Below are 19,092 nucleotides of genomic sequence, written 5' to 3'. Positions count from 1 at the left end.
CTAACAACACACCTACTATGCACAGTTCCAAATGTCTTTGCTTGCTTTTTCTTGAATTATATCACATTAGGGAGGTATGTTAAGAGGACATACACAGACCCTATCTGAATTCTTTTTTCTGTGTAGTTATGTTATAAACCTGATATATTGTTAATCATTTGTTTCTGTTTTATTCAGTTTCGGGATTTGCTTTCCTAATTAAAACACTTAGTTCAAAACCAAAATTATATGAAAAGATATTTTCAGAATTTTGCTTCCATCCTTAACTCCTTTATCTCATATAGACTCATGCTCCATTTTCATTAGTTTTAAACTTATCTTTTCCTTCCTACTTCCTCTCATTCCTTCCCTTTCTTCCTTTTTTTTTGGCAAAAATAATTGTTTACCTCTATAAATTATCATATTATATATACTCTTTTGCACCTTGCTTTATTACTTAATAGAATAACCTGGAAATTATTCCAAATCTGTTCATAGAAATATTCCCCCTTTCCTTTTTACAGCGTCCTAGTACTCCATTGTGTGGATGTACTATAATTTTTTCTATCAGTCTTTTAGGAGTGGATATTTAGATTGTTTCCAACATTTAACTTTAACAAATAATGCTGCAATGAACATGAAGAGAGGAGAAAGAAGTGTCTTTGTATAGGTTGTATCATTTTGCACTTTCAACAGTAATGCAAGATGGTACCTGTTTTCACACAGTCTCTCTAGCTGTATGTTTTCAGGCTTTTGAATTTTGCCAGTATGATAGGCCATTAGGTGTTCATGGAACTGCAAATCAAGTGCTAAAATCCCTGTTAAAAATGGACTCATGGTGCTAAATGTTGGCAAGGATTATGGAGCAATCAGAATTTTCATACACTGGATGAGAGTGTAAATTGGCAACACCATTTTGGGGAAATTCTTTGGTATATCCACCAAAGTTTAACATATGCATATTCTATGACTCAAGACTTTCACTTCTGGTTATATTGCCACCAGAAGTGCGTATATATTTACATCTAAAGATTGATGGGGTTTTTTTTTTTTTAGGTTAAAGATAGGTCTTAACAGTGTTTTTTATAGCTTTATACTGGAAACAACCCCAAAATCTGTTAACAGTAGGATGATCACCACACATTTATAAAGCAAAGGAAGAAAAACAATGCCCAAACCTTTAACTATTCACTTGAGAAATGTTATGCTACTTTCAACTCTGGGTTCTGGGTGTGCATTTTTCTCTGAATTTGATATAGTCATGGATAGGATGAACCTGGCCAGGAACCTATGTCAGTTTACAATTTTGTCTGCATTTTAAAAAACTTGTTTGTAAAACTGAGTTTTGTCATGTAATGATATATTGCCTATGTTTCCCCATACATAAAGTATCTGTTACTATATAGCTTTTGCTTATTTAGTGATTGCAGGGTATTATACATGTATATCTGCTGAGTCTTTGTATATTTTATATAGAAAAACCAATAATATTGGCTGCTTTTTAAAACAATAGCTTTACTTTTGATAGTTATTTTGTTCGACACATCTTTACTATTTCTATTCATATTGTTTTGGTCTTATTTTCCATACATTCAATTGTCAGAAATGTTTTTCTCTGCCACAATTATGACAGAAAAGTATTTCATTTTTTAATAATAAACTGTTCACATTTTTAACTGTTTGTTTCACATTTAATTTGTTGTAATTTCCAGTATGAAGTATAGACCCAAATTAATTATTCACCATACAAACATCCTATAGGATCAACATTGATTAATAATAGTGCTTCCTTATCCTTTTGTGAAGTACCTCTGATTTGATGTTCTTAAAATAATTAAATGTAAGAAATCATAAAGTAATTTTATAAGGGGAGTTGTATAGCTCAGTGGTAGAACACATGCCTTGAATGCACAAGGTCCTGAGTTCAATCCCCAGTGTGTCCATTAAGAATAAATAAATAAAATAATTTTATACTTTTAATGAATGAAAATTTCAGACACATTTGATAATTATATTTTAAGATTTTTAAAGTTTGAACATAGTAAGACAATTTTCATGGTAATTCCTTTCAGATTTGTTTGTTTCAGAACTTCATATGCCTTTAGCATTTTTTCACTGATACTATATTAAAAGTTGCAAAGAATGTTCAAACTAACTTTTAGGTGTTTTTTATGGAGATGCTTATTTTCATAAGCAAAGTGTGGTAATAGGAAATACATATTTGGTCTTTGTCCTCAGTTCCTGGCACAGAGCTTCTAAAACATTGAAATTTCCTGAGTGATAGAAGTGTCTTTTCTTACTCATCCTTGAATTTATCCTAATGTGACTCTAGGTGGGCTCCTAGGTGGCCAGAGGAACCGACCGTGTGATTAGAGGGTTGGAACTTTCAGCCTTATCCCCTGACTCTGGGGAGGGGAGGAAGCTGGAGATTGAATTAAGTATCGATGGCTGATGATTGACTTAATCATGCTTATGTAATAGAACCTGATTAAAACCACTGAGCAATGAGGTTTGGAGAGCTTTCTGTTTGGAGAACACACTGAGGTGCAGAGGAGGCACCCTGAGAATGAACGCCCACTGCCTCTCCCTGTCCTATCTTGCCCTGTGTATCTCTTACTTTTTGGCTGTTCCTGTGTTGTATTTTTTTTATAATAAATTGTTAAAAGTATGTGAAATGTTCTCTTGAGTTTTGTAGGCTATTCTAGCAAATTATCAAACCTGAGGAGGGAATTGCAGGAACCTTTGACTTTATAGCTGGCTGATCAGAAGTACAAGCAGCCTGAACTTGGCATTGGCAACTGAAATGGCAGTTTTGTGGGACTGAGCCCTTAACCCATGGGGTCTATGCTAACTCTAGGATTGAATTGAACTGTCAGATACTCAGATGGTTTCAGAGAATTGGTCGTTGTGGGAGAAAAACCCAACACATTTGATGTCAGAAGTGGTATTGGTAAACACATCAAATAAAGGTTTCCTTGCCTTGACTTCTGAGCATGATTTTGATGGAACGTCTATTTAAAGGAGGATATATTTCAGGTTATTGTTGGGCTTTCCCATTCAGAATAAAGCATCATTTTCTCATATTCTCTTGGACAAAATGGCCCTCCTCAGAAGTCTCCTCAAAGCGCCTTTAACATCCTTGTTTCTCAGGGTGTAGATGAATGGATTGGCCATGGGAGTAATAACACAGTAAAACAGCGTCAGAGCTTTGATAAGGTCTTGAGGGTGATCCGCTGAGGGCTGCATATAGATGTAGATGCCAGGCCCATAAAATAAAGACACCACCAGAAAGTGCGATGAACAAGTGTTAAAGGCCTTAAGTCTCCCATTGGCAGAAGGAATTCGAAACACAGCTTGGGCAATGTAACCATAAGAGACAAGAATCATGGAGAGGGGACCCATTATGAGGAAGGTGGCCACCACTGCTAAAGTAAGCTCATTGACTGTGGTGTCCACGCAAGCCATCTTAATCAGGCCAGGCAACTCGCAAAAGAAGTGATCCAGTTCCTTGTTCCCGCACAAGGGCAGCTGGACTGTGAGTGTGGACTGCAGTAGTGAATTGGCCAGACCAATGAGCCAAGCAGTGCTGGAGAGTAGCAGGCAGAGCTTGTGGTTCATGATGACAGAATATGTCAGAGGCTTACACACAGCCACATAGCGGTCTAAGGCCATGGTGCCAAGCAGGACACATTCTGTACAGCCTAGCCAGTGAAATACGTAGGCCTGGACCATACAGCCTACATAAGTGATGTTCTTGTTGGGACCCCTTAAGTTGAACAGCATTTGGGGTACAGTCGTGGTGGTGAAACAGAAGTCCAAAAAGGAGAGGTTTGTGAGGAAGAAATACATAGGACTTTGGAGCTGGGAATCTAGTTGAGAGACCAGAATAATAGCAATGTTTCCCAAGAGTGTGAACATGTAGGAGATTAGGAGGACAAAGAAGAGAGGAAGATCCAACCATGGATATTTGGTAAAGCCCACGAGAATGAAATCCTCTGGAAAACTTTCATTCATGTGTTTCATTGAATTTTGATGAGAGACATCTGCTAAAATCAAAGAAGATAAGGGTGAGTGGTTAAAAAAAACTTAGTGTGGGGGTAGGGAATAGCCCAGTGGTAAAATGTATGCTTAGCATGCATGAGGTCCTGGGGATTGAAGCCAGGACTCCGTGAAAATAAAATAAATAAACAAATAAACCTCAGTAACCTCCCCCCCAAGAAAAATAATAAATTGAGTTGGCAGAAGTTTTGACGATACCAGGAAAAGAATATACATTTATGGGAGAGTGATGGGGTACACTCTCAATAGAAATCATAACAACATTAAATGAATATAATAATTATAATTAATATTATAAAGTCACATTTGAAAAATCCTTGCAGTAGAGAAAGTGGTTTCATTTTTTCCCCCTAAATCAAAGCCCTATGTGATAGATCAGTGGACATTACTTGTAATGGTTCTTCTGTAGGATTAAAGAAGCCACTGGAAGGCAGTCTTCGCCCAGCTACCTTGCAGCTAAGGGATTGTGTAACCTAAGAGGTGGGGGCTTGGATCAGTGCTTAGGTCACATATGGGATTAGTGCTCTTATAAAAGAGAGCCCACAGGGATTCCTGACCTTTCCACCAGGTAAGGTTATAGCTAGAAGGTGCTATTAACCAAAAAGTGGGCTCTTACCAGGCACTGAAACTGCTAGGGCCATGATCTTGGATTTCCCAGCCTCCAGAACTGTGGGATAAATGTTCTAATAGATCACCTGGTCTCTGGCATTTTGTTATAGCAGCCTACATGGACTACGGCCTATGTCATCAGGGATAAGCAAATTAAAACAATGAGATTCCACTACATATATATTAGAATGGTCAAAGTCCAGAACAATGACACCAAATGCTGGCAAGGATGTAGCACAATAGGAACTCTCATTTACTGCTGCTATGAATACAAAATGGTATAGCCACTTTGGAAGGGAGCCTGCCTGGCAGTTTTTAAAATAAAACTAAACATACTCTTACCATATGAGCTAGCAGTCACACTTCTTGGTCTTTACCCAAATGAGCTGAAAACTTATATCCACACAAAAGCTTGCACACAGATGTTTATCACAGCTTTACTTGTAATTGCCAAAATTTGTAAGCAACCAAGATGTCCTTCAGAATGTGAATGGATAAATAAACTGTGATATACTAAGACAGACAATAGAGGATTTTTTAGCTCTAAAAAGAAACAAGCTATCAAGCCATAGAAAGACATGGAAGAATCTTAAATGCTTATTACCAAATGAAAGAAGCCAATCTGAAAAGGCAACACACTGTGTGATTCCAACTATCAAACAGTATGTTTGGAAAATACAAAATTATGAAGATAGTAAAAAGAGAGGTGGTTCCCAGGGTTTAGCGGGGAGGAAGGAATGACTAGACAGAGCACAGAGGACTTTGAGTCAGTGAAACTATTCTGTATGATATTTTAATGGTGTATACATGTCATTATACATTTTTCCAAACCCGTAGCACATACAGTACCAAGAGTGAACCATAATGTATCTATGGACTTTGTGCGATTATGACGAGTCAAGGTGTTCATCAGGTGTAACCATGGTACCACTCTGGTGAAGGATGTTGATAAAGGAGCTGGGATGCAATGCATGTGGTGGGGCAGGAATTATATGGGAAATGTCTGTACTCTTGCTTAATTTTGCTGTGATGTAAAACTGGCTAAAGTCTTAAAAAAAATACTGCGAGGCTTCCTTACTGAGAGGGCTGTAAAAGGAACAATTCTCCTCAAAGAACTCTCTGTACCCATCAGGTAAACAGGGTTAGATGGCTGCAGGATCTGCCAGGGCAAGAAACATCACAGGACCTTGCTAATTTGGGGCAGAAATTTGGAGGCGACAGGGGGATGAATTCTGGGAGTTTTCAACCAAAGAAATTAGATATGACTTTGTCATAATTGTTACCTTTACCAGAGGTTTCATTGTTACTGTCTGAGCCATGGGTATAGTTTTAATTATTTTTTTTCTGTTGTTTTAGTCTACTCTAACAACTGGGTTGAAAGTGACCCACCTAAATGATGTTGATTTGTCAGAATTCTCTTAGCACAAGGTAGAATAACCCTGAAGACCTGTGTTGTATTTGCATTAATGCAGTTGAGGAGAACAGGCTGGTGATGAGGACAAGATCCCTTGTCATGTTTCCAAAAACAAAACAACAACAGGAATTGTACCATCTGACCATCTGTGAGACCTGAGATTTTTTTCTTTTAGGTAACCATAGTTCATTATATGATTCCACTGTGACTAATTTTTTTTAGATTGAAATATGGTTGATTTACAATGTTGTGTTAGTTTCTGGTGTACAGCATAGTGATTCAGTTATACATATATATGTTCCTTTTCATATTCTTTTTTATAATAGGTTATTACATGATGTTGACTATATAGTTCCCTGTGCTGTGAAGTAGGATCTTGTTGTTTATCTATTTTATATACAGTGGTTAGTACACTGTGACTAATGTTTAAGCAATCATGAAAGTGTAAACTCTCCATGCTGATCTAACCAAAAAGTAAGAGTATCTGGGAAAAATAAGAGTCAAGGAATAAGAGTATCAGGAGAATGAGGCAAAGATCTCCCTCTCTCCTGTCCTCACTCTTGCTCCCTCTTTGTAATTGAGGGTTAAAAGCTCTCATTTTTTATTCTAAATAATAAATAAATTATATTTAAAGCTAAAGAAGTCCAAAAATAATAAAAGCTTGCTATTAAGAAATATGGGCAAATAGAAGAAAACACTGAAATTATTAAAAATCCGTTACCTCGGAGAACAGGGATTGAGAGTGAGAAATGATGAGGAAAGGAACTGCTGTTTTTCACTGCAAGCCTAGAGTATTATTTTATTTCAACTTTGAGCATGTATGCCCTTAATATAAATGAAAATTAGATAAGAAGGAAGGGATGGGATCTTAACATTTATAAATGATGGCAAAGGCATTAGAGAGATATATGAAAGCAGTTCTTTTGCCTCTTTCCTTTTCACCCATTTCTGTCCTCCTCTAACCTTAAAAAACCTAAGTATAAGAATGAGATCATTAATATTTTATCACTGGTTATTGTTTATATTGTTTGACCCTCAAATTTATCCTCAGTGTATTGGCATTCATTCATTCATTCATTCATTTGAAAACAAAAAGATAAAAACTTCATCTACTGGGAAATTCTTGCTGATCTTCACATAAGGGTGTGACAAAAATGACAGAAGATTGACTTTTAGAGAATTGATTTTTTAGTGACTTGACATGCTTGCTCATTCCTCCCTGTCTCCTAGATAACTGGATCTTCTGGACATAATTCTGGGATCAACAAAATTTTGAACCAGTGACAGCCATTGGTCTGGCATAATGAGAAGTCATGTAACTCATGGAGGCATCTTACCCTGCTTGATCTTGTCCAAAACTCAGAGCCTTCATTTTCTGTCAAAACAAAATAAAACTGAACAAAACCCAATACCATCTAGGTTGGTGTGAATAGAAGGAGACATCACCAGAACTTACCTCTTCTCATTTGAATTTGTATTAAACAGTTGTCATTAGCTATTGAAGCTTAGTTAGGAGAAAGTTTGCAAAAGGGTTGGATTCCAACAGGCCTGCGGGAGGGAAGCAGGTACAATCAGGCCAGGGCTTCAATAAGAGCAACCAAAGGTCTTAATATGGCAGGTAGGGTGAATGGGATCCTGGAGGCATCAGATAATCTCTCCTGGTTCCAGATCTGTTCAAAGGCAGATAAATTCAGTTCACACCCAGAGAGCCAGTGATCCCCTAGGGGCTGTCACTGGTGAATTAATCACCCTGGAGACAGGATCTATCTTTTATTTACACTTTTGGTTTTGATTATAGATTGCATCACTTCTTCCAGTCATTAATCCCATCTTAATAGCAAGGGAGAGCAGGATTTACCCCAACAATTTCCAGAAAGAAAACAAATATTGTGCTAATAACAATAATGATGATAATAATGGAATAACACCTCCTAGGCAATTTACATGAATTGTCTCCTAACAACTCCTTGAGGTTGGTACTATCATTGTCCTCATGTTACAGTTGAAGAACTTGAAGCTTAAAAAAGGTAAGCAATTTGTCCAAGGTTCATTAGGCTCACACACTTCAGAATTCACACACCAAGTGAATGCTTTGTAAATGTCATGATTAAACATTGGGTTTTTAAATGACTGTAGAGTTTGGGGTATGTGCTTATTTGGTCTTTTCAACCATATTGAAAGCTCCCTGGGGGCAAGATTTGTGTCCTCCTTTCTCTTTTTCAACTGGCTAAAGCACAGTGCCTATCAAATTAAGATCCTCTTTTTATTTCTTACGAATGTAGGTACAATTTCCACCCATCTTCATCACACAAAGACTATGAACAAGGTAGAACTAATGAAGCAATTGAAAAAGCCAAATCCTTGCTTAATTGTCTGACGTACTTTTATCTCAATGATTTCTTCACATCCAAAAAGCTCCCTTTTCAGCTTGCACTTCAGAAGTTATTAGATGCTGTCATGACTAAGCTGTTACTCAGAGCTAAGCTGTACAGTCCTCCGTCTTCCCACTTGTTACGGACTGGAATGTGTCCTCCCAACATTCATATGTGGAAGCCCTAACCCCCAATATGACTACATTTTGAGATAAGGCCTTTAAAGAGGTAGTTAGGGTTAAATGAGATCATGAGGGTGGGGCCCTAATCCAGTAAGACTGGTGTCCCTATAAGAAGCTAGCTTAGTCTCTATCTCTCTTTCTCTCCCTTTCTCTCTCTGTCTCTCCCCTAGCACATACAGAGGAAAGATGTGTGAGGACACAAGGCAGGAAGAGAGGTCTCACCAGAAATCAACTCTGATGGCACCTTGATGTTGGACTTTTAGTTTCCAGAACTATGAGAAAATAAACTTCTGTCATTTCAGCCCCCTGGTCTGTGATATTTTATAGCAGCCCTAAGTAAAACATTGTCTTTAAATCTAAAGAATCAGGGCATGAAGAGAGCATGTCCAAGGCAAAAAATATCCCACAAAAAACAGCCACCACCACCACCAAACAAACAAACAAAACAAAACAAAACAATAACAACAACAACAACAACAACAACAGAGCCTAGGAGATGGAGAAGATTCATTTTTTTCATGGAGAATCTCTTGCATAGATTTCTGAGGTTCAGCTTTGTATTTTCCTCTTTCATAAGTTAAATAAGTGTTCACTAGGCTGAATGTCTTCTAGCAGAAAATAGAAAGTTATCTCAGTTTACCTAACCCATAGGACTAAGGTTTGAGATCGGTCTAAGTCACTTAATTTTATTTAGCTCTGTGGCCAAAAACTTCATTCTTGTCTCTAATCAAATAGGAGATGGGTATCACAAGAAAAGCATGGGTTCCAGAACAAGGCAGACCTGAGTTTGAAATTGAACTTGTCACTTACTATGTTATGGTGAATATCATTGAGCCTACTTTCTCATCTTCTAAGAGTTGACTATAACACATTTGACAGGATTGTTGGGCGGCTTAAGTGATGGTATGCTTGGAAACACTTGGAGTATAGTGGACTTCCAATAATGCTAACTAGATAAGAGGGTAAGTAAGTAGATGTTCCTGAATCAGTACTAAAGTGCTAACAATGTAGGTGGACCACACTTTCACTTCAGCTCTGTGTGTAATACTTTAAGCCAGATTTTTGACAAATGTGATTTTAATTCATTCAAAAATCTCTTGGAGTACTTGTTAAAAACACACACATTTCTGGGCCTTTCACCAAAACAAAATTAAAACCTCTGGGGATGAGTCCCAAGAAGCTGTATTTTAACTAGTTCCCTAGGTGATTTAAATGTACAGTAAGCTTGGGAATCCATGCAGTCTAGGATAATTCTGTTTTTTAAATTGTAGGATTAAAGTTCAGTTTCAGTGGGGCCAATTTATGTATTTCCTTTGGGACTAAAGCCCTGAAGACTGAAGGCATATAAGTAAATATAAATTATTGTTGTTATAATGTAGTAATATTTGGAAAATCATCTATAAAACAGATAACATAATGCTGAGTTCCCTAGAATCACTAATAAATTATATGGGAGTGCAGAGAAAAACTTTAAGAATTGGAGACGTTTTTGTTGCCACCACCTCCCAGCCGCCAATACAAAAAAGAGGACAGGGAAGAACTTTAGCAAAAATGAGAAACTGATTTCTGGGCTTCCCAGCTCTCTGGGCCATTAGAAGTCCGTTTTCTTTGTGTTTCCTCTCTCATAGTTGTTACCGCTTTTGAACATAAAGAGTCCTGTCCACGTTTTCTTTAAGAGTGAGAATTTTTGCAGTCACAACCGTTTATGAGTATCTGGAACAGAATTTACGGTAAGATTAAATACAGTGCAGAATTACTAGTAATGAGTTAACGAAGAAATCGGCTTCCTAGGAGGAGGAAAAAAACCAAGGCCCCACTGGGATTCGAACCCAGGATCTCCTGTTTACAAGACAGGCGCTTTAACCAACTAAGCCATGGAGCCCACGTATTGGCTGATTATAATACTAGGTCTTTCCTTACCGTGGGATTAAAGATTCTTGCCATAGTTTATGTGATTCAGTGGAGTTTATTGTAGGAAAAAAGGCCAACTCTGAGAAGACGTTCTGCTTAATTAGATGTGCTGCAGAGCTAACACAAGTGAGAAAAGTTTTGGGCAGCTTAAATATTTGGACCAATAACACTTCAATTAGTCCATTAACAACCATTAGTAAAAGTCTAGGCTACTTCATTTTTTCCAAATGAGATAATCTTCTAAAAGCAAATTTTGCTATTACTGTGCCTTGTCTTTTGTAACTAAGGTTCTTCATTTCAATGTACTAAGTGAGGTACTCTAAACTCCACTGAAAGGCTCTTAGACTGCCGGGTTAGAGCACCTAGTGTCCCTACGTGTCACTTGCCCTTAGCAAGAATCGGGAGCGGAGAAGAATCGGGAGAGGAGAAGAGGAGGCTGGGAATGTATATTTGAGCTATAGAGTCAGTCACATCGCTCTCTTAAAACCCTAAAAAGCCAATGTCAAGGTCGCTGTAAAGACTCTGATCAAACAACCACTGGTCCAAAGAACAACCTATTGACACCCTCCTTGTCCACCAAGGGCCTGATTTCCAGTACAGTATAATCAACTTGCAAAGAAGGTAACGCCTTCTCCCCTCTAACCAGGTTCCTGCATCCCACGATGACCTGCCCTTTAACCCCATGTTGCATCCCCCGCGGGGACGAGCAGAAAGTTGGGTCTGAGGGCGGTCCACCTGACTGGGACTGCGGGGACCAAAACGAAGCTGATTGGTGGGATCGTGCTAGGATATAGCAGGCGACCCTTCCAGATGGGCCTCTGATCTTCCCGGTGTTAAGAATGAATCTCCTACTTTGTACAAATAAAGCAGAAAAAGCAAAGTCTATTTAGACATACAGACTACAGAACCTTCTTAATATGTTTTGAAAAAGAGAAAAAAAAGTTTAATTAAAAGCTTTTTTGGAGGTAGTGTGGGAGCTTTTTAGGATGTAGTCTCCAATTTCTTTAGAATCATGGGTTCAGTCCACCGCCACATCCCAGCCCCCTCAAGTCTGCAAATAGAACCCCAGTAAACAAACACTTCCTTAAAAGCTACGAGAAAATTCCTACTTCCAGGAATTAGATGAGAAGAGTTCTTTCACAGAGGCCGAGTGGCTAAAGGTGTGGGAAACTCTCCTGAACTCTGTCCTACCTCGTGGAGTTTCCCAGAGACCTCCAACCTACAGAACTACAATGAAATAATATTTTCTACCTATCAGATTGGCAAACAAACAGAAAGAACTGTTGTAGCATTGCTTATTAGCACTTGAAGACATTGTATTAGTTTCCTATGGCTTCTGTAACTCCACCTGGATAATCCAGGATAAATTCCCTATCTCAAGGTCCTTAATTTAATCTCTTCTGCAAAGACTTCCCCAGTTTTTTTCCGTATAAGGCAATATTTACAGCTTTCCCGAATTAGGATGGAGATTCTTTTGGAGGGCCATTTTTCAGTCTACCCTATGCATTAACACCCTAATTCCTCCACCTACAGGGAAGAGATTAACTGGCTGTAACTTCAGTTCCTTTCTCTGTGAGCTGGGAATTGTAATATGAACTTTCTTATATAAACAATAAAGCTGGCAGCGGTGGGATTCGAACCCACGCCCCCGAAGAGACTGGAGCCTTAATCCAGCGCCTTAGACCGCTCGGCCACGCTACCACGCAAACGCAACTTTAAAACTCTTCTTAACTGTTTAAAAGACACAAAACATCTCTCGCGTGTTATTTTTTTTCCCCAGAGCATCGCCCCCCCCCCCACCCCCCGTAACTCTGCCATCCTAACTATCGACAAAATCTGCAGATAGGTTCCTACTTTGGGATATCCACGTTCGCCTTCTGTGCGATGCTTCTGATACTCGAGAGTAAAGGGAGAAGCAGCCAATGAATGCATAATATCCATCAAACACGAAGAGAATCAATCATTGAGAAAACGATTAGAAATCACCACCACCAACGGGCACCGGAACTCCGAAGGCGCAAAGATCAAAAGTCTCCAATTTATCAACTGCGTTTGGGGATCTGCAGCCGAAAGTTATTTTTAATGTCCTCAGCTGGAAAACAGAGATGCTTCCCTCCCCTCTCACCCGGAACGAGAGCCATAGTTTGGATGTCTTTGTGTGATTTCTCATTGAAGGAAACAATTGTGCAAACAGATCTACTTTTTACTGAATGAGTTCATGGTCTAATTTACAAAGTTCAAGGAGGGCATCAGTTTGCATTTGCTGCGGGGCGTCGCATCCTCTTCAGGCCCAGAGAGCACACGTTCTAACCACTCCAGTCCTACCAAGGCGAAATGGGCGAGTTACCGAGTCTTCCCCGCCCCCTGCCCACCCCCCCACCCCCCGTCTCTGTCTCCTGGCGGCTCATCCTTTCACTGATCCCGCCTAACTCCTGATCCATTAGATGCTGCACCTATTAAGTCAGCGATAATTCTTCTCTTTCACATTCCAGCAGCTCCACTGAGTTGCCACAAGCTTATTGGCAAGTCATTTAAGCTTACTGGGTCTTACTTTCCTCATATGTAAAATGGAGACAGTAATAAACCTTGCCTAAAACGATTGGTAGATTAGATAGATAGATAGATGGCCAATACACGTAAGATACATATAAATTGCTTTAAAGAGTACCTCGCCATAGTAAGCACTCAATAAAGTTTGCTATCATTATTTGTATCACTTATTAGTATTCACTGAACAATTTTTTGTGTAGTGTTCAGTCTTTTAACTAACACTGTGAGGTATTATTCCATTTTACAGATAATGAAGTTTTTAAATTGACTTATATTCACAAGAAAACCAAGTGATTATTCTTCCTAAAATAATAGATGGCACATAGAAGATTTACACCTCAGTCCTACAATTTCAACTTTAAGACGTTTTCCGCTTTGCCAGATTGAGATCCAGTATATTCTTTCTCCACTCTCAATCATCACACCTCATCTTTCCTCCCTTATCTCGCTTCTGTTTACATTATTCAGGACTTCTAGCCAGAACAAAAGGGCCTTCAGGTCATGGTCATGGTCAAAGACATCAATTGTAAGGGGAACATTGGCAGGAAAGGACGCTTCAGAGCTAGATAAGGAGATCGCAGCTTTGCTCTCATTAGAACTAAGCATTTTTCTGTGTCCCTTACTGTTGCAGTCTGGAAATCTTCATGCCTGTGGACCCAGTTCAGGCCCCTCATATCTGTATCTTACCTTTTACACATATTGTTGTAAAGTGAAACCTAATGAAGTCTAGTGTCTCCCAGCAGTAAGTGGCGATTAAGACATAGTGGGAAAGAATTCACCGTGTTGTATATTTAATCAAGGACAAAATCTTGAAACAATTTTGATCAATCATTTTGACATACTCGTAACAACAGTAAACATATGATCTAGCACATACTCTTATTTTGTACTGTATTTTAAAAAATAACTTCTTAGAAAGTTCATATAAACATGAAAAAGAATCTATAATTTTACTGGAAAGAGGAAAAACCAGTGCCTTCTTAGCGCAGTAGGCAGCGCGTCAGTCTCATAATCTGAAGGTCCTGAGTTCGAGCCTCAGAGAAGGCATAAAGGTTTTGCCAGTTATATACACTTTCATTTGAGAAAGAAGCAGGGTAGCAGACAGAATAATTCCACTGATAAAGTTCTCCTGTATGACATCTGGGTTCCAGGACTAAATCCCAATCTGATGTGATTATAAATGGAACTGTAGTCCTTCAAGAAACTTAGTAGGTTATTTGGTAGCAAGACAGTTTTTCAATACTTGACTACAGTGCACACCCATACTATAAATCTGTATTAACTGTCTATTTGCTACCCTAGAAAATTACCAAAATTTAGTAACTTAAAATAGCATACATTTATTATTTTACAGTTCTGGAGGTCAGAAGTCTGAAACGGATCTTATGGGGCTAAGATCAAGTTGTAGCAGAATCGCCTCCTTTCTAGAGGCCCTAGGGGAGAATTCGTTCCTTGCTTTTTCCAGCTTCTAGAGGATGACCCCATTCCTTGGCTCAGGTTCACATCACTTTGACTTCTGCTTCTGTTGCCTCATCACCTTCTCTGACTCTGATCCTCCTACCATATTCTTATAAAGACCTTGTGATTACATTGAGCCCATTCAGCTATCCAGGATAATCTTTTCATCTCAAGATTCTTAATTTAATCACATCCATTTTGCCCTGTAAGATAACATATTCATAGGTTTTAGAGATTAGGAAATGGTTATCTCAGGGAGGAGGGTGAAAGATTTAATTACACCTACCATAGTCTACCAGATGGTTCCCTAAGATTCACATCTGTCCCCCATGAAAAAACATTCTCCCATTCCAATCTCTCTCCAAATCTCAATTCAGCATCTTGCACTGTTTGTGATTTCATGAAATCAGTCAGATTCCAACATCTTTCTGCCTATTTTATTTTCCAGTGTTTTCAAACTCAGGCATTTAGATATTGAAAAACAAATGGAATTATTGTGAAATCTTTTCCTTTTATTTATTTTATATTTATAACATTGAGTTTGGGGGAAAGTATTTGTATATATAAGTTACATTGTCTATGCATTGTAGTTGATGAAATAAAGTGTTAGAAAAAACTTACAAAAATAGGTCATTGGGTTGGTAGCATTGAGAACCACTGTTTCAGATAATAAGTTTCTGTGGATGAGCAATTGAATTGTGTATCACTAGAGCCTAGCATAGTGCCTAAAAATAGGCAAGATCAAAAACATTTAGTTGAAAGAATTTTTTTTAGAACGAAATTGAATATTTATTTAGAATGAGAAAAGAAATTCCAACATATTGCTAACTTTGAAAAAACTGACAAATATTACAAACATTACAAAATTTGCAAAAATAACACTATTGTTATTAAGTAGTGAAAGACCCTATGTAATCATTTTTCTTCATTTTTAGCTTCGTATCTTTGATTCCTTCTACATATGATGACAATTTTGTAGTAGCATTTTCTTTTCTTTTTTTTTTAATTGAAGTATACTTGATTTACTATAGTGTTACTTTCAGGTATACAGCATAGTGATTCAGTATTTTTGCAAATTATATTCCATTATAGGTTATTAAAAGATAATGGGTATTATTCCCTATGCTATATAGTAATTTCTTTTTGCTTATCTATTTTATATATGGTAGCTTGTATCTGTAATCTCATACGTCTAATTTGTCCTGCCCCTTTCCCTCTTCTCTTTGGTAACCACAGGTTTGTTTTCTATGTCTGTGAGTCTGTTATTCCTTTGTATTATTGTTTAGATTCCACATATAAGTGATATCATACAGTATTCATCTTTCTCTATCTGACTTATTTCACTAAGGATAATATTCTCTGTGGTCATTCACATTGCAGCAAATGGCAATATTTCATTCTTTTAATGGCATATATATATATATATATAAAACATCTTGATATATATAGCATATCTTGATATCATATACATCATATAATGGGAGGACTTGAGTAAATATACATAAAATATTTTAGAAGGATATCTGGCACATAAATAAGCAATCAATAAAGTTAAAATTTAAAAACCCTGTATTGTTATGTTTATCATTACCCTTATTTATTGAACAGTTGTTTGGGGACAAGTGTTTAACCTTTGCAACAACACTTTGAGGTATTATTCTAAATTTGCAGATTAAAGTTCTAAGCATGTTGTGAGCTGAGTTGTGTCCCCTCAAAATATATATTGAAGTCCTAACTCCTAGGATCTGTGAATGTCACCTTCTTTGGAAATAGAGACTTTGCAGATGCAATCAGGTTATAATGAAGTCATATCAGATAAAGGTGGGCCATAATCCAGTGACTGATGTCTTTCGAGGAGAAAGGAGAGGGAGATTGGGACACAGAGAAACAAACATACAGGGAAGAAGGCCCTGTGAATTCAGAGACAGAGATTGCAGTGATCGGCCACAAGCCAAGGAACACCAGGAATTGCCAGCAACCCCCACAAGCTGGAAGAGGCAGGGAAGGATTCTTCCCTAGAATCTTTAAAGGGCACATGGCCCTGCCCATCCTTTGATTTCAGATATCTGGCCTGAGAACTGTGAGAGAATAAATTTCTGTTGCTTTCAGTCACCCAGTTTATAGTAATTTGTTATGGCAGCCCTAGGAAACTAATACAAAGCATTAAAACAAAATTAGCGATTTATATCAGCAAATAAATAAAATCCACCATTTTCCCTAAATTTAATAGGTGGCATACAGGATATTTGCACTTCAGCTTAAAATTATGAATCTAGAATATTTTCCACTTACCTTATTGTTTTACAGAAGTACATGATCTTGGTACTCCTCCTCAACATTTTTCCTCTTCCCAGTTTTTTATTTTTGTTTTTGTTTTTAACCTACTACACCCATCTGCCTAATGGCTTATCCCTGTGACCTTCTTCATTGAATTGCCTTTGGCTGTTTGGAGACATCTAATAGATTATAACACTACTCTATTCCCAGGTGCAGCCAATAACTGGCTGATGTGAGGGAGGGGTACAGAAGTCCAAACCACTTGACTCAATGGCCACTCTCCTCCAGAGCTATTTATACTCCAGAGTTCAGGCCAAGCTTGGATTTTATCCAAGACTATGTCTTTGCTTTGCTATTTCCTCATCCCTATCCTGAGGACCACTCCTCCAATAAGCCACATACATCTGAATCCCTGTCCCAGCAATGCTTTAGGGACCTAAGAAATCTTCCTTGGAAATCTCTTTACTGATCCTCCATATAATCAATTGAATAAAGTCTTCCATGGACAAGTTCAACTCAAGAGTTTTAAACCTGAGGAGGGCATTCATATCATGCATCAGACTGGGGAAGAGGGTAAGAGCTCAATGGTAGAATGCTTAGCATGCAGGAGGTGCTGGATTCAATCCCCAGAGACTCCGTGAAAAGAAAAAGACAGAAATATGTCTGGTACATAAAAGACCACGAGTTAATGTTGTTGAATTAACGAAGGAGAGACAAAAAGACACAGACTTTCCATAAGTCTCTAGGGCTGAAACTCAGTTCCTTTAGCTGTCTGGAAGAATTCTCCAAATTGCCCTTTTCTCACAGCAGCTTGGCTTAGCTCCAGGGTGCTTGTGGCTAGAACATTTTTCCTTCCAGCTGATCTTCATTCCTAAAGTTTTAGTGTTTTAAGAGGAATAACATGGGAATACACTGTTCCTCCTCATATTCCCTTCAAAATGGCCAGCATGTCCCTGCAAACATCCTAATTTTTAATAGTAGATTCATGGTTCCTTAATTATCTTACTTAATAAAAACAGTTACAGAGTTGGAGATCATTAGAATTGAGGGAGATTTTACCTATTTACCCGTCTATGTGCTTTACACTGTAACACATTGTGGGTGCTGAAAAACATCTCACCACAGTTTAATGCAAAACTTATATGAAAAGTGATTGGCGCAAGGTCACATACACTATCCTTTGAGGGTGGTTTGTATCTGAGTTGTCATCTGGCTAAGAATCTACCGTTAAGCAAGGAATCTAAGCAAGCTGCAATTAAACAACTTGTAATGTATCTTACTGAGCCCCGGCGCTGTAAGTTTAGTGAGTATTTGGAGGAATCAGCAAGAAGACGGTTAACTTGCCAACATAAAACGTTTTTTTTCAGGAAGTGTTATCTTCCCGGGGAAGAGTAAGGCCCTACTGGGAGTCGAACCCAGGATCTCCTGTTTACGAGACAGGCGCTTTAACCAACTAAGCCATAGAGCCATCTGACCTTGTGCTATGAAGCTGAATTTATCTCATTTTACTTCCACTGGTGAAAAAAGAAAAATGAATTCATGCTATCCAGTGTTAATCTGTTGCCTTCAGAAAATACGCCAACTCCAAGGAGATGCTTCACTTCCTCAGAACGCACTGGAGATAGAAAAATACAAAAGGAAAAGTAATAAGCGGTTGCAGCATTAGACAAAGGAGTCTTCTTATTATCCCAAGGAAAAGTGTTACAGAAAGTCGAGGCTATGCAATAAGTGGTAAAGACTATTAAAAGGAAATATATATTCTAAAATATATAATTTTTAACAAGCTTCAAGGATTTGCATGAAATAACTGGCCATATGTGACAAAGTAACTCATTTGAGATACCTGAAGGTGCCAGGCAGGGACTAAGATGATTGAGGTGATGAGGGGCAGGGAGGCCAGGACAGGGGAGAGGACGAGGACCAGTCCAGACTGCATTCATAGAATCAGCAGGCCCCGTGCTCCCAAGGCCCAGGTGGGTGCGAAGACCCTCATCAAATGCAAACAGATCTCAGCCTTGACCTTTAGAAATTAGGACCATGAACCCATTCAGCAAAAAGCAGGTCTGTCACACAGATGTTTCTTTCCGTATCTTTTACAATAGGATTTTTGTTAAAGAGTCTCCTCTCGAATGCCAGGCAATTAGGGATGCGGAGGTTGGGAGAGGGGAGAGGAGCTCCTCCGTTTTCCGGGTGCGGACACGAAATATAACTTCCCTTCGCGGACCCCTAAATTCAGCTGGCAAACCTGAGACTCATCTCAGCGGCGTCGCAGTTCCAAAGC

At 38.4% G+C, this 19,092-nt stretch overlaps 1 protein-coding gene, 1 long non-coding RNA gene and 4 other non-coding genes across 7 annotated transcripts in view; 2 read left to right on the top strand and 4 right to left on the bottom strand.

Moving 5' to 3' along the window:
• The window catches only part of LOC140687770 (uncharacterized), a 29,224-nt gene extending 21,754 nt beyond the window's left edge, over positions 1–7,470 (top strand). Inside the window, exons 2-3 of one of the 2 annotated variants that reach the window (XR_012062292.1) lie at positions 6,120–6,236; positions 7,292–7,470. This is a non-coding gene — a long non-coding RNA (uncharacterized lncRNA). The remainder of the gene's footprint in view (positions 1–6,119; positions 6,237–7,291) is intronic. The other variant, XR_012062291.1, reaches the window with a different exon arrangement.
• On the bottom strand, positions 3,058–4,002 carry LOC102546014 (olfactory receptor 2B11-like). Its single transcript, XM_006215247.3, has one exon. It carries the CDS (start codon positions 4,000–4,002, stop codon positions 3,058–3,060), a length of 945 nt encoding a protein of 314 aa, XP_006215309.2.
• Positions 7,471–10,423: 2,953 nt separating the features above from the next.
• Positions 10,424–10,497, bottom strand: TRNAT-UGU (transfer RNA threonine (anticodon UGU)). The gene has a single exon. It is a non-coding gene; the product is annotated as a tRNA-Thr (tRNA).
• Positions 10,498–12,145: 1,648 nt separating this feature from the next.
• Positions 12,146–12,227, bottom strand: TRNAL-AAG (transfer RNA leucine (anticodon AAG)). The gene has a single exon. It is a non-coding gene; the product is annotated as a tRNA-Leu (tRNA).
• Positions 12,228–14,050: 1,823 nt separating this feature from the next.
• Positions 14,051–14,123, top strand: TRNAM-CAU (transfer RNA methionine (anticodon CAU)). Its single transcript has one exon. It is a non-coding gene; the product is annotated as a tRNA-Met (tRNA).
• A 4,082-nt stretch (positions 14,124–18,205) lies between these two features.
• TRNAT-CGU (transfer RNA threonine (anticodon CGU)) lies at positions 18,206–18,279 on the bottom strand. The gene has a single exon. It is a non-coding gene; the product is annotated as a tRNA-Thr (tRNA).
• Between the last annotated feature and the right edge of the window lie 813 nt (positions 18,280–19,092).

Source organism: Vicugna pacos, chromosome 20 (genome assembly GCF_048564905.1).
Source record: "Vicugna pacos chromosome 20, VicPac4, whole genome shotgun sequence".
Classification (NCBI taxonomy): Eukaryota; Metazoa; Chordata; class Mammalia; order Artiodactyla; family Camelidae; genus Vicugna; species Vicugna pacos.
Note: the sequence above shows the minus strand (reverse complement) of the source record. Positions and strands in the feature narration are given on the sequence as shown.

Coding starts and splice junctions, on each gene's coding strand:
- LOC102546014 (XM_006215247.3), bottom strand. CDS start 4,002: ATGAAACACATGAATGAAAGTTTTCCAGAGGATTTCATTCTCGTGGGC.